The 26,292-nt window shown below is 44.2% G+C and overlaps 1 protein-coding gene across 1 annotated transcript; it reads right to left on the reverse strand.

Moving 5' to 3' along the window:
• Positions 1–1,008: 1,008 nt before the first annotated feature.
• Positions 1,009–25,636, reverse strand: LOC119018565 (transient receptor potential cation channel subfamily M member 1-like). Its single transcript, XM_037096339.1, has 28 exons — positions 25,553–25,636; positions 24,124–24,200; positions 23,732–23,924; positions 23,417–23,630; positions 22,940–23,064; positions 22,478–22,649; positions 21,994–22,168; positions 20,185–20,308; positions 17,927–17,999; positions 17,200–17,300; positions 16,925–17,104; positions 16,149–16,283; positions 12,425–12,475; positions 12,139–12,279; positions 11,762–11,791; positions 11,361–11,653; positions 10,983–11,211; positions 9,097–9,225; positions 8,881–9,018; positions 8,671–8,799; positions 8,330–8,581; positions 7,890–8,064; positions 6,234–6,254; positions 5,989–6,133; positions 5,637–5,839; positions 5,426–5,558; positions 4,725–5,101; positions 1,009–2,470 (listed from the first exon to the last, which is right to left on the reverse strand). The coding sequence occupies exons 1-28, from the start codon at positions 25,634–25,636 to the stop codon at positions 1,734–1,736; spliced, it is 4,836 nt and encodes a 1,611-aa protein (XP_036952234.1). The 3' UTR covers positions 1,009–1,733.
• Between the last annotated feature and the right edge of the window lie 656 nt (positions 25,637–26,292).

The following is a 26,292-nucleotide window of genomic DNA, read 5'->3' on the forward strand; positions in this document are numbered from 1 at the left end:
GGCTTTTATTCTTTGTTTTCACGATGAAGAAAGGTGGTAAGGAGAGACAGACGCAAACCGATCAATCAATCTTGACAGACTTGGACAGAAAATAGGACTCAGATGCAGAGTGGGCGAAAGTACAATCAAATTTTATTAATCTGATTTTGGTATTCTCCAGGACGAATGAAAACAAAACGACTATGAAAAATTTCTGAAGACAAACAAGACGAACAACAAAGAACATGGAATAACAAAAAGCGCTCCCGAAGGAGGAACCTACTCTATTCTAGTGAAAATCTAAGATATTAAATATTACAAAATAAAACTCTCCGAAGAGGAAACAACAGGCTATGAAATGTAACTGCTCTGGTTTATCAAAGTTAATCAACACAAAATCACTCACAACGAGGAGAAACAAAAAGCTATGAAAGTTCAAACTCAAAACTCAAAATACCTGACCAGAAAATTACAAAGAAAACTCACTCTCCTAGAGAGGCAAAATACAGATGAATAAAACAAGAAATATACTTATCACGACAAAGTTCAAGGCTGTGGTTAAAGGCTTTAGTATGCGACATGAAAGACGAAATACTTAGGCGACGCAGACAGGGGAAGACAGAGACTTTATACACATGAGGAAGGGGAACACAGGTGGAAACAATCAGGAATCAGGGGTGACGTCAGACCGGTGACACAGGAGGAAGGGCAAGTGACCTGAAACGAGAGGAGAGTTACTTTTCAAAATAAAACATGAAATTCACGAGACAGATCCCAAGACAAGACAACCTCACCGCGATGTGACAAATCTGTGATTACGTCTTTTATTGTCAGAAGATTTTACTCTCTTTAATCTGCCAATAATCTCTGGTTGATCATCTATGACCTGATTGATCAGCAGTTTGAATCAAAGTCTGATCACAGTTAAGATGCTTTCATGCTGAAAGAATCAAACAGCAGAAATCAACTCTGCCAGTCACTGATCGATTTGATTGATTGATTGATTACAAGTGAAAAGAGATTCAGAGTTCCTCAGTTTAATCTAGAATAATTTTAATTAAAGATCATTTATGCTAAATATCATCAAACATAAAAATACAATAAGTGATAACAGAACAAACTACATTAATGATTATAATGAAATACACATGTTATATATTTGATCTAAAATGATCATTTCTGTTCAAACAACGACAAACTTTCAGTTTTTAGCCTTCATCTCTGCTTTATATTCAAATTCATATCATTTTATGAAGTTCTCAGAGAGTTCAGGATCAGATTACAGTCAGCTCATCAATAATCTTTAACACTGTTAATCACAAGTGATCAATATATTTGATATAATTGTTAGTTACACGTTCAAACTTCTGATATGAAATGACGTGAACTTGTCACATCCTGTAGCCGTGGACAGACTCTGGACTCAGACCTGTCCACGACTCCTCCTACCTCAGAGCAGGACTGAAACCATACGGTTGACTTTGTCTCATTGTGCTGTGTCTGTGTTGTGCAAAAGTCACTTCATTGATATGTTGATTGATCAGAAGAATATTAATCAGCTTCAGGCCTGCAGGACTTTAATTTTGCATTCTGGTTTTGATCTTTTCACTCATGATGTGAGATCCTGATCTCCGACTGTGACGACCAGAGACCTGAACCATGAGCTGAAACCATCTCACTATTATAAGAATATTGATCGTCTGCTTTATTGACCCCTGAAGTGGACAGTCCAGAGTCTCCTCAGTCCTCCAGGATCAGCAGTCAGAGTCTCTGGACCTGGTCCTAGACCTCAGCCCCCCTGCAGACCTGCTGAACGCTGACACCAAGTCTTTGACGCTGCCGGTGGAGCGAAGCGTCTCCTCGCCCTCCTTCTTCGTCCTCATCTTCCTTGGGTTGGTGTTCAGACTCTTTGAGCGCAGGGTCGGGTACATCTTGTCCTCCCCCAGCAACAGCTCCTCCTCCGATGACTCCCCCCTCCCTCTGTTACTGTGGTGACTGTATACTGTATCATCCACCTGCTCGCCACCTGATGGCCTGGACGTTCCCTCCTCTACTTCCTGTTTGGTCTCATCACCTTGACTCCTCTCCACAGAGGAGGGAAGGTCTCTGCAGCCAGGCATGCTGAGAGATCTAGAGACCTGCTGGGAGGCGGGGGGATTCTGACTGGTCACCCCCTGCTGGTCCTGGTGGGTGGGGCTGTAGAGGATGTTGCTAATGGACTTCTTGTTGGAGGAGGGGGAGATGCTGAGGGTCGGCGAGGGCGAGTACTGTGTGACCTTTGACCTCTCCAGAGGGAAGGATGCCGCAGCTTCCAGTCGGGTTTTCTCTGCTGGTCTCTGCTCGCTGGCATCAGTCTTGCCAGACTGTGGAGAGGCCGGGCTGGTAGGGGGGGGTTCACAGGGGGAGATGAGGATATCGACATTGGACAGAGACTGAGTCCTGTCCTTCGGTCCTCTCACCTCCAGAGTTGAACCGTACTCCTTCACCTCACCTGCAACCAGGAAGTTCACATCAATTCCCACCTTCAGAACAGATTCTATTTCTGACGCGATATACGATGAAGCTTTTGATCAAATGAGATTTGATCCAGCGACAGCAGACCGACGAGAGGCCAGTTCTTGTTGCACCTGTATTACTCAGTGGACTAAACAATGAGTTAATAAGACAACACACAGATTGAGAGTGTGTCACTGCTGCATGCTGTCCATAAAGATCACAGAGTTCAGACAGAGTGCAGCACCCCAACAGAACCAGCAGGAGAACCACCGAACTCCAGTCTGGACTTTGTTTAGAGAGCCTTTACGTGTCAGAGTAAAGTTTTTAGAAGTTACTACTTATGAAGTTTTTCTACTGAAGTTGAATTGAAGATTAAAACTGTTTTGCAAATGACTGAAGCTGCTCTCCATTATTAATCAGGAGTCAGTCTGCACACCTGAACAACACTGGCTGCAGTCGATGAACATCTCATCTAATCTCATCTAAAAACAACAGTCCTCTTTCTAGGTGCTGTATCATAGTCAACTGGACTTTTCAGTTTCTTGAAGACGTTTTAGCTCTCATCCAAGAGGCTTCCTCAGTTCTAACTAACTGGAGGCGAGTTGGCTGGCTTTTTAACAGAGTGGGAGTGTCCTTACAGAGTGTCCTTACAGATGAGGTGGCCTACGACATAACTTATCACCATTTACAATGCTGTACTCAGTTCTCTCCCCAGACAGCTTAACAACCATTCACACCTGGGCTCACCTAGTCTTAGAAACCACAAAGGCCGGGTTGAGCAACAACTCACAAGTGGCCCTGTAGCACCCTATAATGTAATCATTTCCTGAAAATCTAATAGCATCACCAATAATATAATAAAATATCCTGACTGATATTGTAATAACATTTTTACCGATAATGTAATGCCTTATTACATTATTGGGAATTTATTACATTTTCAGGAGGGTCTTTTTTTTTTTTTTTTTTTAAACTGATAATGTAACACTTGACAGATAATCTAATACTCTAATATATATGTTAATTTTCAGTCCAGAGTTCTACATTTTGTGTTTTAAGAATCTAAGAATCTTATATTCACTGGATTGGAAACAACAGAATGACTATTGGGTTAAACTGCAGACCCTGAGTACCCATACAGCCATATGCACATGTACCATATATACCACTATGTTACTTGCCATAGAGTAACATGTCAATTTGACAGTGAAAGTAGTACAATAACCATTTATGAGTGGATATGTTGTTTATGTCAGGTGTAATGTGTATGCAGGTATTATGAATGCTTATGCACACCCTCTTCAAGTGAGGTGTTACTGAAAGTTGTTTTGTTGGTTTGTGGTTGTTTTCATGAGGTAGTAATTTGTTGGAAATCTGTGAAGAGGTACGTTTAGGGCAGAGTTACCTGGGGTCTCCAGTGCTGCTCAGAAGCTTATCTGAGCTGGAATTCTGGTCTCCCAAGGAGGTAAGTCCATCACCCACTCAATAGGACCAGGATGTAGTTGCATGTCCCTGAGTATCTGCACATGTGCATATGTCTGTATGGTACTCAGGGTCTGCAAGTTAACCCAATACTCATTCTGTTGTTTCAAATCCAGTGAATGTAACATTCCTAGATTCTTAAAACACAAAACGTATAACTCTAGACTGAAAATGAACATATATATATATTACATTATCTGTCAAGTATTACATTATCAGTTGTGGGAAAAAAAGAGCCACCTAAAAATGTAATAAATTCCCAATAATGTAATTAAGGTATTGCATTATCGGTAAAATGTTATTACAATATCAGTCAGGATATCGTATTACATTATTGGTGAAGTTATTGGGTTTTATTACATTTTCAATTGAGTTAAGTGCAAGTTTTATTACATTTTCAGGAAATTATTACATTATAGGGTGCTACAGGCCCGAATGACTCTGAAACTCAGAGCTCACTTGTCCTTAATGACTCAGTAAGGACACTCCCACACAGAGTTTAAAGCCTGCAGCCCCCCCAGTTAGTCAGAAGTAACGAAGCCTCTTGGAAGAAAGGTGACACGTCTTCAGCAAACTGAAACACGTCCAGTTGCCTACGATACAGAACTTAGAGGTACCAGTACCTGGATGACTGAGAACCTTCATCAGTCCTCTTTACAACTGATACCTGATTATTTGAAAGTAGAAACCATTATTAGATTGATTGGGATGATTAATGTAACATGAAGTCGCTTTCTTGTTGTTGTGTGTCTCGGCTCTTGTCCTACCTGTTGTGTTTCCTCCCTCAGTGTTTCCTCCTCGTCTCTCTGGACTCAGTTGGGGTCTGCGGTCGTTTCCCTCCGTGTCTCCGGACATAGATGTCCTGTCGTCGTGCTCCAGCTGGTATCTGTACAGACTGTAACCGTCGGCGCTGTTGATGCTGCCGTGTCGCAGCAGAGAGGATGGCTCGCACACTGACGATCCTCTGGAGCGTGAGCGGGTCAGCTCGGCTCGGTCCACGCCCGCCATCTTCTCCAGAGCATTCATCATCCGGCCGGAGAACTCCTCCAGCTGAGCCAGGCGGAGGTCCACTGTCTGCAGGGAGGCCTTCATCGAGTGCTCCCTTTCATTCACCTCCTCCAACCGCATGAACATGTTCTCCACCCTGAACAGAGGTGAGATGGAGGACACATGACTCACGTTAGTGCTGCTGTCAGTGTTCGTAGCACACTTAACCCACCAACACACCACATTTCTACAGTCCGAGTCTGGATTTAGTTTTTGCAATAAACCATATTATGTCACAACACATGTGCCCTTTAAGAGCAGAGCAGCAGTGAAGTGGACAAAATAAAACCTCATCATGCCACTAGACTGGACAACAGAGATTTTGAATAAAACATCTGACAGATTAAATCAGGGAACAGATGTTAAAAAAGGGCCTGACATTTTTTTTCTTGTAATCCTGACTGACGTCCTCCTGACTGACCTCTCAGATGTGACTCTGATCCTCTCATTGTTGGACGACTGTTTCTCGTCATCTTTCTCTCTGAAGTATTCTTCCACACACTGCTCCTCGAACTCGTGCAGACTCTTCAGCTCATCTGGACTCAGCACCAGCTCTGAGGGCAAATGTAATGTGATTGCACGGCTTTAAACAGACATTACTGAATCATAGGTTGAGCCGAGGATGATCTTACGGAGTCGTCTCTCGCGCTCATCTTGATCTCCCTCTGGCCTCCGTCTACAGTGGCAGCACAGCCTTTTAAGGACAATGTAGATGTGGGGGAAGACGATGAGGGGGGGAGGCAGGATGGGACGGTCGTGGAAGGTCATGATGAGCTGATAACGTTGGAACTTCCACACCTGGTTGGAGATGGACTTCACCTCAAAGAACGTGTTGCTGTGGAGGAGAAGAGGAGGAAGCTTTATTTATCCTGTGATTCTGACCATCTGTCTTTCCTCAGGTTACTTCCTGAGTTATTTCCTTTGTAATTCAGACTTCTCTACTATAAAATCTGAGCCTGAGCTGAGATGTGCTGTGGCACTGACTTGAACACAGCAATGAGTAGGTTGACCAGCAGGATGTTGGCGACCAGCAGGTAACAGGCCATGATGGCGGGAGTGAGCCATGCTCCGGGGATACAGGGAGGAAGCTTCTTCCCATCTTCATCATACATGTTGTCTCCACACGGAGCTGACACACAGACATCCTCGCACTCAGTAAGAAATCAAGTGATGACATTTGAAAAAAAATCTGAACTAGAAGGAAGAAAATACGGAGCTGAGATACTCACGATTGATTTCCATTGCATAAACTGTTGGTCGTTCAGAGGTAGAGAGACACAATGACATGAAGAGTCAGCAAAGATTCACGTTGGAACAACATTCCAACATTAAAAACAGAGAGGACAGAAAGATTAACTTCATGTCTTTAATTCTCAGTGTTCTTAATAAACATCTTCTTTATATTTCTTTAGATTAACAGCAAAAAAGCTGCAAAGATGAAGAATAAAGTTCAGTTTGTTACAGCTAAATTATTCAGATTAATTTCTCACAGTTAATGAACATTTCCATATGTAGAGGACTTTTTATTGACTATTATATAGATTCATTTATAAATTAATTAATAGATCATTTTATAGAAACACACTGGAAACAAATAACCATTCAGGAGAGAAAGCTGATTCGTGAACCTTTCTTTAATTTAAAAGCTTTTCTAAATCTCTCTGTGATAAGAGGAGCAACAAGAGTTAATCACAATAAGAAGGAAACATCTCAAAGGGTGAAAGCTGATGAGTTCTAACAGATGAGTTTTGGGATGAGTTTCTAACGGGTGAGTTTTAATAGGTGAGATTTAGTGGGCAAGTTCTGTCAGGCGAATTCTAACGAGTGAGTTCTAAGGGGTGAGTTCTAACAAGTGAGTTCTAACGAGTGAGTTCTAACAAGTGAGTTCTAACGAGTGAGTTCTAACAAGTGAGTTCTAACGGGTGAGTTCTAACGAGTGAGTTCTAACGAGTGAGTTCTAAGGGGTGAGTTCTAACGAGTGAGTTCTAACGAGTGAGTTCTAACGGGTGAGTTCTAACGAGTGAGTTCTAACAAGTGAGTTCTAACGAGTGAGTTCTAACGAGTGAGTTCTAACGGGTTTGTTCTAACGAGTGAGTTCTAACGAGTGAGTTCTAACGAGTGAGTTCTAACGGGTGAGTTCTAACGAGTGAGTTCTAACGGGTTTGTTCTAACGAGTGAGTTCTAACAAGTGAGTTCTAACGAGTGAGTTCTAACGAGTGAGTTCTAACGGGTTTGTTCTAACGAGTGAGTTCTAACGAGTGAGTTCTAACGGGTTTGTTCTAACGAGTGAGTTCTAACGAGTGAGTTCTAACGGGTGAGTTCTAACGAGTGAGTTCTAAGGGGTGAGTTCTAACGGGTGAGTTCTAACGAGTGAGTTCTAACGAGTGAGTTCTAAGGGGTGAGTTCTAACGAGTGAGTTCTAACGGGTTTGTTCTAACGAGTGAGTTCTAACGAGTGAGTTCTAACGGGTGAGTTCTAACGAGTGAGTTCTAACGGGTGAGTTCTAAGGGGTGAGTTCTAACGAGTGAGTTCTAACGAGTGAGTTCTAAGGGGTGAGTTCTAACGAGTGAGTTCTAACGGGTGAGTTCTAACGAGTGAGTTCTAACGGGTTTGTTCTAACGAGTGAGTTCTAACGGGTGAGTTCTAACGAGTGAGTTCTAACGAGTGAGTTCTAAGGGGTGAGTTCTAACGCGTGAGTTCTAACGGGTGAGTTCTAACGAGTGAGTTCTAAGGGGTGAGTTCTAACGGGTGAGTTCTAACGAGTGAGTTCTAACGAGTGAGTTCTAAGGGGTGAGTTCTAACGAGTGAGTTCTAATGAGTGAGGTTTAGTGGGTCAGGAGCAGCAGGCGTCTCACTGGAAGTCTTACTATGAACTCTAGTCTTACGGTCTATGGAGTCTGCAAACACCTCTCCGTAGATCATCCAATACGGCATGTAGAAGATGTTTCGTGCCAGACGCCACGTCGGCTCCTCATCCGGGTGGAGGATGGCCTGCCGAGCTACGCCGAAACTCATCAACACCACCAGCATGATGACCACGAAGTACAACATGTCAATCATCTGGAGGAGACACCAGATATGGACCTGAGTTTTATCATCATCAGCGATGTTTCAACACAAAGTCAGGGGCCTCAGGGAGGACAGGGGAGGTGGAGGAGGACAGACGGACTCAGAGTCTCTGGTGGATGCAGACTGTGGTCAGAGCCTAAACTGAAGTCAAACACTGTAGTGACTCGTTAACTTGCGGCAACTGAACTGTCAGGTTTTCTGGAAACACACCTTATGTGGTGACACAGCATGTTATAATTAGCTAGCTTGGTCGTACCATTTTGCCGATCATCATGACGTAGGGTCCCAGGTACTTGTTGACTCCGAAGATGTCGAGGACTCGGATGTACCAGAAGATGATGTCGACGCAGTAGATGACGCGTCCGTATCCCATTGAGGGCTCGTTCTGCAGCCGCAGCAGTAGACCGAGCAGGAAGACGGAGATGGCCACCAGGTCGGTGATGTTCCAGTATTCCTCCAGCCACACGTTGATCTTCTGCTTCAGCTTCCCCGGTTCAGACATCAGGATCTGACAACAGAGACCGAAATCAGGCCTGTTCAACATGTTTCTCATCACCTTATGTGGCCTTCTGCTTCACTGACTCCAGGTGGTCTCACCTGTCGGACTTTCTCAAGTCCCAGGGTGATGATGTAAGAGATGACGATCCACTCCTGCAGAGACGGCCATCGCTCCATCTTCACCAAGATGATGTAGTTATACAGCGCCAGGTACACCAGGTAGGAGATCTGACACACAGACACACATTATATTAATGACCCGATTAATCTCATCAGATCAAACTGATCACAGATGATTTTTTGACACACCGTATTGAACCAGAACTTGGTAAACGGCGCTGTGTAGAACTCGTAGATCTTCCTCCCGATGGGAGTCCTCCTGTGTTTCTTCTGCTCTTCTTCTTCGTCTCCTTTCTTTGACGTAGCGTCAACATTTGAGACGGCGTCCTGAAACAAAAATTTGCTCACTCAAACTGCTGTAAGTGAAACTTAAGCTGGTGAAGCTGTTTGCTGTTAGTTTGGTACCTTGCTGGATTTGTTGTCGTCCTCTTTAGATTTTCCATCCTCGTCTCTGGATGAATGATATGAAGCTTCGTCTCCCAGACGAAACTCCAGGAGGAGGATGGCTGGAGGGAAGATGATCCCTAAGATCACCTGGAGACCATCGAGGGTGATTCATCAGACAGCCTTTCAATAGCACGATACACCTCCACCTCTGTTTACCTCCACTTCCTTGAAACCTCCACCTCTGTTCAACTCAACTCAACTCAACTCAACTTTATTTATAAAGCACTTTAAAAAGCCACAGCTGGGACAAAGTGCTGTACATAAATAAGAAATAGAAGATATTGTCACACCGCGGTGAGGGATGTCCTGTCTTGGGTCTTTGTCTTGTGAATTTCATGTTTTATTTTGAAAAGTAACTCTCCTCTCGTTTCAGGTCACTTGCCCTTCCTCTTGTGTCCCCGGTCTGACGTCATCCCTGATCCTTGATTGTTTTCACCTGTGTTCCCCTTCCTCATGTGTATAAAGTCTTTGTCTTCCCCTGTCTGCGTCGCCAAAGTATTTCGTCGTTAGTCGTATACGGAAGCCTTGTCCACAGTCTTGCTTTGTAAACCCAAGTTAAGTATTGCCAAGTTTTATTTTCTGAAATTGTTCTCTTTGGTTGATTGATTTTTGTTTCTTAAGTTTCTGGTTAGAGTTTTGATTTTCAGTTTAGAAGTTTTGATAGCCGTTTATTTTCCTCCGTGTGGAGCGCTTTTTGTTGTACCCTTTTTATTACTCAGTGTAGATAATTTTCATAGCCTGTGTGCTGACCTCTTCGGAGAGATTTTGTTTTCTATTTAAGTTTTATAGCCAAGAAATTAAGATCAGTATAGATTCCTCCTTCGGGAGCGGTTTCCGTTTTTTATGTTTTTTGTCTTGTTTGTCTTGTCTGTTTCCATAGAATTTCATAGCCATCGATTTATCAATTCATACTGAAGAGTTGCATTTCAGCAAAATAAAACCTGTCATTACATCTACTATTCTGCATCTGAGTCCTCTCTCCTTGTCTGAGTCTGACAGATAAAACATAAAAGACATAAAAGACAATATAAAAACAATAAAACAGTAACAATGTTAAAATAATAAAACACTAAAACAAGAGCAGAGTCTCATGCTGGGTTGAATGCCAAAGAAGAAAAATTAGTTTTAAGATTAGTTATAAAAATGGACAGTGAGGTTTGTCTGATGTGCAGCAGGAGGTCGTTCCATAGTTTGGGACCAGCAGTAGAACAAGTTCTTTCTCCCTCCAGGAGCAGCTGGTCAGATGGCCTGAGGCACCCGGCAGGAGCGTAGGGATGGAGCAGCTCACAGACGTAAGGCGAGGTGAGATCATTTAAAGATCTATAAACAAATAATGTCGTTCGCAAGAAATAATTCAGTGACATCCAGGCTTTAATGTTTTCAAGACATAACAGAAGTGGTTTCAGACAGGGATACTTCTTCTTCAGCGGCACATAAATCTGACTGTCGTCAGTGTAACAGTGAAAAGAGATGCCATGTTTTCTCAGGATGGAACCCAGGGGAAGCTGTTCACCTGCACTTCCCTGAAACCATTACCTGCATGTCCCTGCTTCCTCCACCTTCGACACCTGCACCCCCCTGACATCTGCACCTCCCTGAAACCACCATCACTGAAGCTGTTACAAGTTGGAGGATGTGTTTTCAGAAGCATTTTGTGTTGAACGTATAATGAAACATGATGAAATGTGTTTAATTGCTGTGACCAGAGTGAAGTGTGTTGATGCTCTGGTCTGACAGATGTGTTGCTCATTGTGTTTAAAGTTATATTAATGTGGTAACAGACTGGATAAAAGGGAGTTAGCAACAGTAGAAACCTGTCGGTCTCTCAGGTGTGTTGCAGGTACCTTGAGACTGTTACTCTTGCCCATCCTTAGACAGCCCATCCACATGTCCGTCAGCAGCATCTGGCTGCAGGTGTGAGCGATGAAGTCTCTGTGTTTGGCAGCCACGGCCAGCTTCAGACAGGTGGAGTTACTCCAGTTCTTCAGCTCGTACGTCAGCAGTTTCATGGCCACCTGTTCGTCATGTTTGTACGACTGATCGAGTAGCTCGTAGGCCAGCTGACCAAACTCCCTGCAGAGAAAATACACTCAGTGTACAGACACAGTAAAAGTACTGATAACACAGAGTACAAATAATCTTTTACATCAGAACCAGATCTGGACTCTAGTTCTGATGTGGACAGTCTGGTCTATAGTGGACTCTGGTTCTGTGTAACTCACTTGGAGTTGTTCTCCAGGTCCTGGTAGATGTCGTCCACCATCTCACTCTGGGACGACTCATGGGCCATGGCCTTGTAAAGTTTACAGGCCACCAGAGCCTTGGCCATGGCCTCCTCCCCCCGCTGCCACAGGAACAGTGCCATCTTCTGACGCTTCATCAGCACGGCCCATACCATCAGCTCATGGAACGGGTACTGAAACCTGCTGACCTCAGGGTCGTCTACGTCAATGTCCACCTCCTCCTCCTTCTTCTTGTTCTTCTTTCCTTTCCCCTTCGGTCGAGGCTCATCGTCCTGCAGGAACCACAGGACCATGACTCAACACTGACTCAACATTGACTCAGATACTGATTATTATTGTCAGATTGTCTAAAAGTTTTGAAATGATGAAAAATAACAAACCTCCATCCCAAGAAGTTTCAGAGCTTTAGGCTGTAAGAGACAATAAGACATGTTTACATCAGAGTCACATGATCTTTACAAACAGCAGGAGTGGAGGCTGGATGGATACAACAATATCATGGTACTAATGTAACTTCTGTGGAAATAAACACGACGGGAAGCGTCACCGGACAGACGACAGTAACATGTTGATCATCCTCTCTGCTGCCATCTACTGGATCATCTGTAACAACCTAATCTGTCCTAATGTCTAATCTGACTGGATGAAGTGTTGCTGCAGTGTCCACTCTATGTTCATGATCATTATACATCATCACACTCTAATCCTGTTTATGGTCATTACATCTGATGATGATTTGTGATGCAGATTGTCTCACTCTCTTGAGGCCGTACAGGTTGTTGTACAGCGTCCTGAAGCTCTTCCTGGTGTAGTTGCAGCGATAAGCTCCACCCATCAGGAACTCCAGCACCAGGCCAATATCAATCAATGTAATCTGATAATCTGGAGGAAGATTTCCCTGAAACACACATTTGTGCACCATTCACACATATGTTAATAAAATTGTCTTTTGTCTGATGATAATCATCATGAAGTATATTTTTATTGTTGATGCATATCATAACAGGAAATAAGTTCAGTTGCTTCAAAAACACCAAACTCACCTTTTTGACATCTCTGACCACAAAGTGAAGCGTGTTGGCCGGTCCCAACTTCTGCAACAGACCAGGAAACACAGCAGGTCAAACAACATAGCAGCAGCAGCAACAACAACAGCAGCAGCAGCAACAACAACAACAACAACAACAGCAGCAACAACAACAGCAACAACAGCAGCAACAACAACAGCAGCAGCAACAACAACAACAGCAGCAACAACAACAGCAACAACAGCAGCAACAACAACAGCAGCAGCAACAACAACAACAGCAGCAACAACAACAGCAACAACAGCAGCAACAACTACAACAATAACAACAACAACAACAACAGCAGCAACAACAACAGCAACAACAGCAGCAACAACAACAGCAGCAGCAACAACAACAACAACAGCAGCAACAACAACAGCAACAACAGCAGCAACAACAACAGCAGCAGCAACAACAACAACAGCAGCAACAACAACAGCAACAACAGCAGCAACAACTACAACAATAACAACAACAACAACAGCAGCAACAACAACAACAGCAGCAACAACAACAGCAGCAGCAACAACAACAGCAACAACAGCAGCAACAACAACAGCAGCAACAACTACAACAATAACAACAACAGCAGCAGCAACAACAACAACAGCAGCAACAACAACAACAACAGCAGCAGCAACAACAGCAGCAACAACAACAACAACAGCAACAATAACAGCAACAACAACAGCAGCAGCAACAACAACAGCAGCAGCAGCAACAACAACAACAACAGCAGCAACAACAACAGCAACAACAGCAGCAACAACAACAGCAGCAGCAACAACAACAACAGCAGCAACAACAACAGCAGCAACAACTACAACAATAACAACAACAGCAGCAGCAACAACAACAACAGCAGCAGCAACAACAACAACAACAACAGCAGCAGCAACAACAACAACAACAACAACAACAACAACAACAGCAGCAACAGCAGCAGCAACAACAACAACAACAGCAGCAGCAACAACAACAATAACAACAATAACAACAACAGCAACAACATCAGCAGCAACAATGGAAGGAAAATTAAAGGTTTCTACATGGAAAATATTGTCATATATATTTCATCAGAGCTGAGTTAAAGTCAGTTTTGAACAGAGCAGATATAAATCAGAGGGCTATTCCAGAAAGGAGGTTTAACAAACTCTGAGTCTAACCCTGAACTCTGAGTTGACTTACCCTGTGAAGTGAAACTCTGAGTTTTCAGTTCCAGAACAGCTGATCTGAGTTAGGTAAGTCGACTCTGAGTATGTTAACTCTGAGTTGAGCTCGTGCCTGGCGACTAGTAAAAAGCCATCATCAAATGAGCTCCGATACTGTGATTCACCATGGCAACAGGGGAGACAACAGGAAGCAGACATTTTCTGGGAACAAAAAAAGTAACATGGCTGCGACTGTAATAAAAATCACTGACAGAGTTTTAGATGTGGCCGTCTTTTCATTTTGAATTTAACATCACTTTCTTTTATATTAGCCTTTGAGGAAGTGGTTGAATGTTGTTCAGTGTTTTATTTTATTTTATGTTAGGCTATTTTATTTAATTGAAATTGGCTGAAAATGAAATACAAAAACAGTCTCATGATGGCTCCTCACTTTGGTTTTATTTCACATATTAAACAAAGTAAAACTTTATTCAGTGGATATTTTAACTTGTAGTAGCTTTTACCACCAGTAGATAATGTTTAACACACATCTGTGCTCTAACATCCTGCTGAGTAGTTGAACATGAAGTGGTGCTCACCTCCACCTCCACCAAATAAAGAAATAAAGAAAGCCAAATGAAATGTGAGTTATTCCTCTTTTCCTGGCTGCTGGATGGTGATTGATTTACCTGCGAAATGATTTTAAAAAAAAAGACAACCCAAAAACGAAGAGGATTGCTCAGATCTGAGAGCACATCAGCGGTGACATGTAGCCTGATATTCGCTGTGCAGCCGGAGAATATAAATGACAGTGTGATGAGAAGCGGTCTGCTGTCCGGTTCAGTCCTCATCAGGGAGTGAGAGCTGATCTAAATGAATCTAAATTCTCCTCCTGGTGAAAAACTGTGAATTATTTCTGCTTCAACATGATCAGACTGAGAAGGAAAGGACAGCTGCTGTCAGACTCAGAGTTTCTTCAGGTAAACCTGCCAGTGAGCAGGTTATGTTCACAGAGGACGTTACCGCAGTAACAGACCCAGAGTTTAAGTTACCTCTCTTTCTGGAACTGAAAACTTTCTCTCATCTCAAGGTTAACAAATTCAGAGTTTTCACAAAACCTGCTTTCTGGAATACCCCCCTGGTGCACTCAGGTGGGTTCAGGTGGATTCTGTGGAAATGGGTTAGGGTAACCCAACCCCTCCACTGGATGTTCGTCGATGAAGACTATGACGAAAAAATATTTGTCAACGAACCTTTTTCACGGACGAAAACTACATGAGAACTAAATAAATATGATGGCGAAGACTGTGACAAAATATAACTGACACTTTAACTTATAACAAATAAAATCGAGATGAAAATGTTAGGGAGGGACGAATAGAGAAGAGATCCAATCATAGTGAACCTCTTGAGGGTAGGTTGACCGATGCAGAGGCAGCAGAGTAATTTTAAAAAGCTTATAATGTGGTGACGATCACATATCATACCAATCCTTGTTAGCATGTCCATCCTGTTGTAAACATATTAGTGAATTACTGTGGTTAATTTGATAATAGTGTGTAATAGTGTAGTTTTCATGTTGGATTACAGTGACGGTGTGAGCTGATGAGCAGCTGTGAGGAAACATCTGTTTCCCACTGTGTCTCTGCACATGAACAGCTGGTTCACACAGCTGGTCACATCCAGACGGCAGCAGAGAGCTTCATCTGGCATTAAAGTGGCTGACATGTAGTTTTAAGAGCAGGATAAAGATTAGAGACAGCAGTGATATAACAGGCATCACTGATGGCTGATAAGCTGCAGATCAACAGGTCAGTGTGACTACAGAGGTTAAAGCAGAAAGCTTTTGTTTCATAACTCTTCTTCACAACGACAAGAGCAATGCTTCAGCTGCTGCACAGACAGTGAGGGCATCATGTGAACATCACATCATCCACTAAACATCCACATCATCTCACACATTCAGTTACCAACAACAATATGTGTCATGAGTGGAACACAAAAAGTAAATGAATGTATGTGGAATGAACACCCTCTTTATCTCCACCGGTAGACATCAACAGAGACAGCACAGTTCAGACTTCGTGCAAAACATATGCTAAGCTAGGCTAACCACACTGCAGCTCATTGCTGAGCACACAGCGTCGTGCAGCATGCATCATTCCTCCCATCTGTCAGATCTGCTTCACTCTGCCAGATGCTCCGTCTCAGCACTTTTACTCCACAAAATGAAGGTTTTACAATCCAGTGAACAGTTTCAGGTCAGGTCCTACACCTCATTTTACACATGAGAACGTATAAATACATTTTAATATGTGCACATTGTTCATGTGGTTCATTCACATATTGTAAAATGTCATAAATCTACAGTATATGACCTAACGTCACAGACTGCTCAACGAATAAATACTAAATGCATTCACAGAAACACTATTAAGATGTGACCTGTGTGTCCGGACTGACAGACTGTTTATGAACTCTACACGTGCTGCTTTAAACCCAGCTGACGTCTAAACTCTCCCGTGGGGTCGTCAGGTGAGTCTCACCGTGTTGTACAGCTCCTCCAGACGAGGGATCGTCAGGAAGTGATGGATGTTGACGCCGTTCTCAATCAGCAGTTTGACAAAGTCCACTCTGTCCAACACCAGAGCATCCATCATGGCCTGCTCCAGAGAGTTCACCTGTGGTGACATCATCATCAACAGTGTAAAGTCATCAGACAAGTAAACAGGCTGTGTTTCAGTCTGTGAGTCATCAGACTGACAGAATGATGGTCGGATCAGCTGTTGGTTCTGGTTCACAGGTTCAGACCGTCTAACACTGTGAAACTGACGCAGTGTTGCCTGATGTGCATTCAGTTGCAGATTTGTGAGATCATTTTGCCGCCTGTACGTCTAATCGATAATGAGCTGTAGTTTGAGTCTGTCTTACTTTACCTACTTTTAGCCAGTCACGCTCAGTGTGGGTGATGAAGATGAACAAGATTCACAGCTGTTGTTTCTCATTTGAAGCGACTCGGACAGAGATTGGAGGTTCTCACTGAGGTGCATTAAGTTCAGGTGTTCTGGATGTTAGTGGACCACCTGTTCTGTAAAACTGCACATTTATGCCTGTTTGTCCTGCAGTTCCTGTCAGTCTGTGACCTTCTGTGTGTGACTGTGTTTTAGTTCAGCAGCTGATTCATCTGAAATCAGTGTGTTAGCTTCAGTGTTTCTGTGTCTGCAGCAGGTTTATGTTTGTGGTCCAACGATAAAATAAACTGAGCTGAACTGATGAAAGTCTGGTGTTCAGGATGACAATGTGTCCTCATTACATCTCTCACCCAGCTAAGCAGCTCCAGTTTCCTGGGGTCCGTCTCCTCTGGTGGTTCGGGTTTGGTTTTACCTCCTTTTCCTTTCTTCCCCCTAGCTTTCCCTTTCCCTCCTCCTCCTCCTCCTCCTCCTGCTGCTGCCCGCTGGGCTGCTGGACTTTTAGGCCGGTCACTGGTTAAAGCACTCACAGGCTGCAGGAAACAGTCAGAGTAATGTGAAGGTCTGCTCAGCTGAGAGAAGTCAGACTGGATTAACAGATAAAAGACAGAATAACACATGCACTCACAGGCCAGTGGAGTCCGTACACAAAGATCTGGCTGCGAGCGATGTCCACTCTGTTCCAGGCCAGAGCCAAACTCAGCTGATCAGACGCCGAAGCATTTGTACCTGAAACACACCAGGTGTCCATCACATGCTCGTCACACATGAACACAGGAACATCAACCAGTCTGACAGCAGTCTGAAGCAGATTAAAGGCCTTTGCACACTGGAGGCCTTCTTTTAAAAGTATTTTTTAACTGATGTTTTTGTCCTGTCACAGTCAGCTGAGGTGACCCTGGTGACCTACCTACCTGTCAGCAGGCCACTGTTTAATTCTAATCTGTCATAAAAATCCATAAAGGAGGAGACTACTTCACATATTCTTATTCATCATGTCATCAGTGTGTAAAGGCCGAAAAAGTAAATCAAGCTGCAGAAAGTCTGTTACTGAGAGAAAACAAGAAAATTATGTTTTAAAATATGTTTGGATTTAATTCAAGTGACATTCATATGACGTGTGTCATTTTTATGAGTTTATGTTGTTGACTTATTAGACTCAGTAGTGAACTGGCTGCTTTTAAAAATACAGGCTGTCAGATTGTCACCTCTGAGCTACAGAGGGATGTGAGGAGGCTAGATGGTTAACATGCTAACTTCAGTGGACATTGTAATGCAAGTTCAGTTTCTGAAAGTGTTTTAAATTGTGGTCACATGTTACAGGCTGCTCCTTTAAACTGAAGGTGTGTCGTTACCTTTGAGGAGAGCGGTCAGAATGGACATCTCAATGTCTTGCTGTCCTTCTGAGCCCATCCTGAACACTGTGATCTAAACACACAACACACAACACTGTCATCTACACACATTATCAAATGAACACAGTAAGACAAAGACAGCGAGTCCTCCCATGAAGCGCCTGGTGATGAGCTGCTGCCTCAGACTTGATTCATTCTGCAACGTAACAAAACCCAGGTGTAATTATTTAAATTCACGTGTTTCTTGTTCATGTTCACATTCACACAGTTGCTGAAACAATTTGTGATATTTTCAAACACTTTAATCAGCAGCTTTGAGTTAAATGGGAACAACTGAACTGTTAAACGTGCTGCTATGCTGATAAAACACGTCATGCATCAGACTGTATTCATGTTGTTACTGTATGTGAGTGTCAGCGTGTCTCTTGACTGACTGCACTGGATTCAGATCTCCTGCTGCAGGTGTGCAGACTGACGATTAATGAGCGATAGCAGCTATAGCCAATCAGAGCATGACGACAGTCTTTAGTGACAGTTTCAGAGAGGTGTGGCCTGACGGCAGGTGAGTGTGTGTCTGTGTCTCAGTTCAGGGTCTGCATCCTCTGAAGGACCTGGCCTATGTGGTCTTTGAAGGCGAGTCCTTCAGAGACCTTGTTAACTTTGTCAGCTGTTGTTAAATGGGACGGTCTAGCCTCTGGAGCATTTCCTGGTTGCATCACCAGATGTTTTACTCTTACGTCACGATTTCTGCCACTCAGGCAGAAAGTGACAATCTGCGCCACGTAATGTTTTTCTCCCATTTTCTCTCTTTCCTTCTTCTTTTTCATGCGCGCAAAGAATCTTGGGATATGTAACCCTAACCCTAACCCAACCAGGAAATGCTCCAGAGGCTAGACCGTCCCAACCTGACGAGGTTAACAAGGTCTCTGAAGGACTCGCCTTCGAAGACCACAAAGGTCGGGTCCTTCAGAGGATGCAGACCCTGAACGGAGACACAGCAAATGTGTCACACACAGATGGTTCTGGTTCTGCCTGTATTTGGACCTGTTCACAAGTCTCTGCTGTCCTTCTTCTTTCTGTTGGAGGGAAACAGTGAGAATCCTCCGACTGAGCTGAGTGACCATCACAAGTCATCCTCCTGCATCAGGGCTGGTCAGTGCAGAGTGTTGCTGTCTGTCAGCAGTGTGACGCTGCGGCTTTCTGATACCTGAGCCCCTCCACACCCCTTCACTCCCTCTCTTTACCTTCATCAGAGGCAGCAAAACAATAGGATTTCTCTTTAGTATCCCCTGAAAAGATGTTAATTTAGTATTGAAAGTAAAATTAAAAAATGAATACGCATTAAACATTTTCCTGCCAGGGTTAGTGTGTGTGTGTGTGTGTGTGTGTGTGTGTGTGTGTGTGTGTGTGTGTGTGTGTGTGTGTGTGTGTGTGTGTGTGTGTGTGTTAACCTGCACCTCTTTAATCACTGTGAGTGAACTGATGTGAGGTTATGTAGATGTATGGGCACTCTGATGCTGCAGCTGTTGTCAGGACGAAACAGAGGATTGTGGGATTAAATAAATGATAGAGGCCACAGAACAATCTGCATTAAGTGGAGCAGTTTTAGGTCAAAGGGAAAACCTCCAGCATTATGTTAATGTCACAGTGAGTGGTGGTTATATTACCCAGGATACCTAGTGTCTGTCAGAGGACAGAGGTTGAGGTCTGTGTTGGACTGTGTCTGTTATTGTCACCCGTCAGCTCAGGTGAGCTGTGGCTGGTCACTGAGTGTCTGTCCAGGTTTTTAACCCTTCACTGCCTCACATGTGTTAGTATTTAAATTAAATCAGTCTGCCTCCTCTTCTTTGGTTAGACAATCATTGAATCTGTATCTTTGAGTTAAATCTGTGATGCAGAGACACAAAGAACAGGATGAGATCTGCTCACATGTTCATTATAATCTCTGTAAATATGATTAAATACAAACTGGTTCTGCAGTGAAAGTGATCTGTTCTGACCGTCAGATCTGATTCAGGTCAGAAACAGTCAGACTGACCTGAGACTGTGAGTCAGGATGTGTCTCTTCAATCACTGACAGAAATACAGATAAATGTTCCCCGTGAAGATAATCCAGATTATATTTGTGATGACGACTGAAACAATCACAGTAATAGATAAATGCCTTTCTGCTTAATGACGATAAGTCTGATAATAATGACATACAGCAGCTGATGGATGAACGATGAGCTGAAGACCATGTGACCTCAGGGACCTACCAGCGCTCTCTTCTTCATGCACTCTGTCACCATGAGAAGGATCTGCTGCGCCTGGCTGCGGCTGTAGTTGAAGGTTTTCTGGATGGTGACCAGCAGCTGATCTTTGACGCCGTCACCCAGTGACCTGCAGGAGAAACACCAGACAGTCACGTCAGCTCTCCAGGTGGACAACAAGGTGCCATGTCCAGTGGCCACATTATCGGGACGGATGGTTAAACTGACACACATTAGAAACATTTAGTCTTGAACCTGAAACACGCTGATGATCTCGGTCCAGTCCCTTTAAAGCTCCAGAGCCACAGCTGCTCTGAGAGCCACAAGTGGAAACTGAATGAATGTGATATTTAAAGGTCCCATATTTAAAGTTCCTCCCTGAGCCTGCCAACTCCCAGAATGAGGAAAACAAGTGATTCCTGCATGGTCTCTGCAGCCCACCCACTGGTAACACGGCGCTCCTACAGGCTGTTCAGATTCTACTCCTTGCGTAACTAAAGGAGTCATTTACATAGGCCGGCCTCCTCTGACTGGTGATAGGAGATATCTGAGAGGGGGGTGTTCATCCTCGAGGTGAAGTTCGGTGTGTCCAGCAGTGAGACAGCAGTGTTTCACAATCTCCTCGCTCAGAGCTAGACACGCAAATTGTTGGTTGTATAAATCAACATCAGTGCCTATATTCTGTCCCAGCTACAGAACAACAGAAGAGACAGTGGTTGCGTTTAAGTTTTAACAACAACATGCCGGCTTCAGTTCATGTTAGCTTGTGTGTGTGTGCTAATCATTTCACATCAGACTGCTTCAGTAACGAGGGTCAGTACAAAGCCGGCTTTGCCTCAACACTGAACCTTGTTAAAGGATCAGTCCCAACCATAACTGGACCCAGCAACTGCATCCAAGCGACAGGTAAGTGTCACCACGCTTTGATAGTATTTATAGTTGGCTACGAGTACGGTGAAGTCAGCTGGAAATCGGCTAACTTAACTAGTTGCTTAGGTCCGCTATGCAATGGCATTTGAAGCGAGTTTAATGTTAATGATATTACGATGGAGCTTGGTTATCACAGTAAAAAGTCTGGAAACATGTGCAGACTGGAGACAGAGACGATGTGAACAGGGTCCAAGAGTTTGGAGACTGTGTTGGAGACAAACATAGCTTTCGCTAGCTGTTAGCCATTAGCTTCATGGTAGTAAATGTAACAACACATACGGACAAACTAACATTATTCAGACACACTAAACATTCTGAAACGTCCTGCTGCAGCCACATAGTCTGTATTTCTTCAGGAGCCTCTCCTTCTGGGTCCCATTCAGGGTCAAACCAGTTCGGTTGAACGAAAGCGTCTCCGCGAGCCATAGCGATACATCCACCATAATATTAGCACATGCTAATGCTAGCGTAAGAGGCATAGTCTCCTGAGAGGGGCATGTAGCAGGCAAATAGGTGTTGACAGACGGAGCTCATTAGCATTTAAAAGTGCAGGCACAGAAACAGCTGCTCTCAGTAGAGCGACTTTAAGACAGCTGAAGTTCAGGACCATGGATGGGTTTGGGGTGATGCATATCAAATACAGTGTTGTTGGATCTCTGACAGCTGTGTGAAAATGATGAAAAACAGTATAATATGGGACCTTTAATCATTAAGGTGTGTTACAGTGCTGAGGCTGGCAGAGGTCAGCCCGTCATAGCCTGACATCACAGGCTGCTCTGATTGGTCCTGAGAGCACCATGAAGCTGCTTGCTCAGCTTTGTTTACATGGGAACCAGAGCAGTCTAGAACCAGGTGATCTGTGTCCAGTTTGTGAGTGTTTCTCACCCGTCGTCCTCACAGTATCTGTGCGCGAAGGAGATGATGTCAGAGGCTCGGCCGCTGCCATCGCAGACGACCACGGGGACCGGAGGCTCCTCCCTGAGACTCTCCAACACGATGGAGATGACGTTGGGACCGCCCTCCAGGATCAGACACACTGCGGGGACACCCTGACCTAGACCTGACACGCGCACACACACACACACACACACACACACACACACGAGTGTGAGTGACCAGTCACATGATCGGTCACAGGATTGGTCACGTGGACGCAGACTCAGAGACGAGTTCACAGTGATGGAACGTTGAAGTGTGTCTCTGTTTCTTCAATGATTAGCTGGCAGGTTGGTCCAATCAGAACAGATGAAACCAGAGGAATCTGACTGTGTGGTACTGTGGGTGGATTGCCCCTTTAAACACTGTGTGCTCTGAGGGTAGCTGTGATTGGGTGTGTCAGCAGGTCACCTGTCCCGGGTGTGTGACTCACGTGTATTGATCTTCTGCAAGGCGATGTGTTTCTCCAGTTGCCGCCGTAGTCTGACCTCGGCGCCATACTTCCCACTGGTCCCGTTGTCGGACAGAATGAAGTGGGAGTGGCTACTGTTCAGCACAGACAGCTTACTGAGCGGGTTGGACATGGTCTGATAGGACCGAGTCACCTGGAACAGACACATGATTGGTCCAGTTAGAGGTGGCAGAAGTCACGGCTGAGTCTCAGCTATTTCTGGTGTCACTGGGCCTGTTTTCCCTGGACCTCCTGTGTTTGCTACTGTTATTGCAGGTTGTCAGCAGACAGTTAGACTGAGTGTGCAGATTTATATTTTACACCTGGTTCGGTCTGGTTCAGTTTGGTCGTGGTTATGTCTGGTTCAGTCTGTTTCTGTCCAGTTGGGCCTTGTTTCAATCCAGTTTGGTCTGGTTCAGCCCAATATGGTTAGTTTTTTCTTACGTCTCTCCCAATGAGGTCTTCTTTGTTCTCGATGATGCCCCACGGTGCAATACCGATGGCACACACTTTTCCTCTGGATTTTGACGAATGATCTTTGAGAGCGTCTCCAACATGGCGGATCACTCCTGGAACACAGGAGACAATCAGGGGATATGAAGATAATATTTATTGTCAGTGTTGGGTTAGTGAGGAACATGTTCTGATAACTGATTAAAGAGCATGCAGAAACATGTTTTACTTAAAAATATCACTCAGACTGCATCAGTTATCATTTAACTTCGTAGCTTGGTTAGCTGCTATTGTTTGATTCGTTGAGAACTTCATTACTGATTCTGAATCAGTGACTTACTGATGACACCATTGATCGATATGTCTTTACACTGTAGAGTAGAAGATCTCTGAGCTGATGTGGATTCTGTGAGCTCCACCTGCTCCACCTGACGTGTGTGTGTGTGTGTGTGTGTGTGTGTGTCGTACCGGTGCTGACCCCTCCGGTGAAGATCCAGGCTCCGGTGGTCACAGCTGCTTTGATCAGTCCTTTCCCAAAAACCTGCTTCAGTTTGGGAGGAAGGTCAAAGTTCTGCAGCCCTCCGTGGACGGAGATGAGTAGCGTGGGCAGCTCCAACTGCCAGTCCTTCACCATCAGGTGGAGCAGGTGGTCCGGTTTGGAGTCATAGGAAACCCGGATGTACTGCAGGAGGAGGAGGAGCAGGAGGAGGGGGAGGAAGAGCTGTTATTGATCCACTGGTGCAGCAACAGAAGTTAACATGTTATCTAAAGCCGTTGAAGCACCATGGCCTTGTTTATGTGTCCTCCTCCCTGGAACTCGATGACTCCGTAGGAGTCGGTTGGGGAGGTGTGGGTGTGTCTCAGGGGGCTCCATCTCTCTGTAGGTTGGACCTCCAGCTGAACCAGAGGAGCCCCCTCCTCTTTGGGCCCTGGAGGGACAGAGGTGTGCTGTGTCACCAGCTGACCACAGCTGCACCTGAACAACAACAGAGACTCTGTTATCAGGCAGCACAGCTGACAGGAAACAACCTGCAGACTCACTCTTTACACAGCACCTCCATCTTTATCATTTCATCTGTATGACTTTCTGCGAGACTTCTGGAGCAGAGCGAAACGATTGTCAGAGAGTTTGTTGGACAGTTTAGGACTGTGAATCAGTGCAGGTGAGTTTTTACCTGCTGGGGTCTTTGCTGAGAATAATCTGTATACATTCTCTCTTCTGGAAAGTTCTCTCGATCCACGCTCTCTGCGTCTGAGGAGAACAGGAAGTAAACATCAGGGCACGCTTTGGGAATAAAACTAAAACCATCTGGAGCTTTGATACACTGAATCATTAGAGCTGAGTCTCCATTTATAACCGGTGGGACTGAAACATGAACCTAATGTTTGGTGAATGAATCTCAGTTGTGTCTGACTGAACAACATCTCAGATCTGGAGATCAACTCAACGTCCAATCAGATCTCTTACCAAAGATAATAATGCTTCATATAGTTTCCTGCTGTTTGTCCGAACTCTGTTCGAACTCTCACAACTTTATTCTGAATCACAGCAGAGATCACAAAGTTTGTGTCAGGCAGTCAACTGTGCCGAGCATTTGTTTTGTCGCTGTGCTCGGTGTTGATAAAGTTTGAGTTGAATGTGCTCACATGTGAAGCTCGTGTCTCTGAGTGAATGAAACAGATTACCAGGTCAGAGGATTATCAGGTTTAAAATGGGATTAATGATGTTCACCAACAAAACCAGCTCTGACATCACACACACAGGAAGTGGACCTGCAGCTGAACCAGTAGAACCAGTGGAACCAGTGGAACCAGTATAAAAGCCAAACCAGTAGAACCAGTAGAAGATGTAGAACCAGTGGCTGCTGTGTTGTTCACATTAGTTTTACCAATTAAACTAAGCTGTGAGCAGTCAGGTTCCCCTGAGCTCTGAATTGGGACACTGAGACATCAGGACACTGAGACATCAGGACACAAGGTTTCACATCCAGAACCAGCAGCTGGTGTGAACATGCAAACACACCTCAGTGTGCTGAAAAACACTCATTCTGATTGAACAAATCTTCGTCCATCACCGTCCAACATCAGACAATCATATAAGCAGCAGCAGAGCTCCGCCCCCAGAGGAGCTGAGTAAATCAAACTGTGACAGAAGTCAGAGGACAGAAAAACTGAAAATAAACCCTGACTGACTGTTTGTTGAGTGACTGTGAGCTGAGTGGTTGACGGAAATAAACAGCAGGTGGAGCTAGTTGGTTCCATTAAACCATAGAAGAAGAAGACTGAGTCAATGTGAGGAAGACCACAGTCTCCTCTTCATTGCTCCACACTGAGAATGTTTGCAGTGAGTCACAGAGAGATCACATGACTCATGACATTATCAGGCGTTCATCAGTTTGAACATCTTCTACAAAAACACTTTTTACACCTTAACATTTATTGAATGTTTTTGATTGAAACAAAAACAGCTGAATGTGTTTCACAAACTTTCTTCTCAGACTCCATCTTTTTATGGAAATCTTCATCTGATGTTTCACTGAATGATGTGTCTCTCTGTCACAGTTATAAATAAAGTTGTGTGAGTTTGAATGTTGTCTGTCTCACCTTCTGTGATCCAGAGGACGCGCTGCGTTTGATGGACGAGCGTTTGAACGATCCGTTGGTTCCTCTCCTCCCTCTGCTGTCCATGTTGTCCACATTCAGCTGTCCTCCACCTTCATCCTCCTCTGTCAGCCTCTGTCCTCCTGTCTGCTTCTCTGTCCTCCTGTCTCCTCCTGTCTGCTTCTCTGTCCCACTCTGTCCTCCTCTGTGTTCTTGTTTTTTAATGTCTTCTCTCTCTTACTTTCTACACCTGACTTCTGTCTCCTTGTCTCTCCACATGTGCCGTCTCCTCTGTCTCTTGTCTCTTTTTCTCTCTCCTCCTGTTCTCTCCTCCTTGTCTCCTCTGTCTTGTCCCTTTATCCTCCTGTCAGTGCTGTCCTCTGCACTGTGAAGCGTTCAGTAGTCTATGTGGTGGGCAGTGACAGGCGGAGACCCTGTGTAATCAGGATTAGTGGACGGGGGACGGGTGGTGCTCTGTGATGGATGGAGATTTAATAAATAAATGGTGATTGAAGGTAAATCTACTTTGAAGGAGTTTACATACACACACACACACACACACACACACACACACACATACACACACACACAGTGTTTATTAGATGTAAATAAAATCAACTGAGACAGAATGTGTATATTATACTTTTGTATATATAATACATAAACTATATATGTATTTTTATACACACACACACACACACACACACATATACTGAACATACTGTGTATAGATAGGCTCGTTG

Source organism: Acanthopagrus latus, chromosome 4 (genome assembly GCF_904848185.1).
Source record: "Acanthopagrus latus isolate v.2019 chromosome 4, fAcaLat1.1, whole genome shotgun sequence".
In the NCBI taxonomy this organism is placed as follows: Eukaryota; Metazoa; Chordata; class Actinopteri; order Spariformes; family Sparidae; genus Acanthopagrus; species Acanthopagrus latus.

Bases quoted from the DNA above. Each gene is read 5' to 3' on its own strand.
- LOC119018565 (XM_037096339.1), bottom strand. From the start codon at position 25,636: ATGGACAGCAGAGGGAGGAGAGGAACCAACGGATCGTTCAAACGCTCG. The intron at 22,650-22,939 runs GTAAGAAAAAAC...TGTCTGTTCCAG, and splicing joins AAGACCTCATTGGGAGAGAC to GTGACTCGGTCCTATCAGAC. The intron at 11,654-11,761 runs GTTTGTTATTTT...TGGTTCCTGCAG, and splicing joins TGAAACTTCTTGGGATGGAG to GACGATGAGCCTCGACCGAA.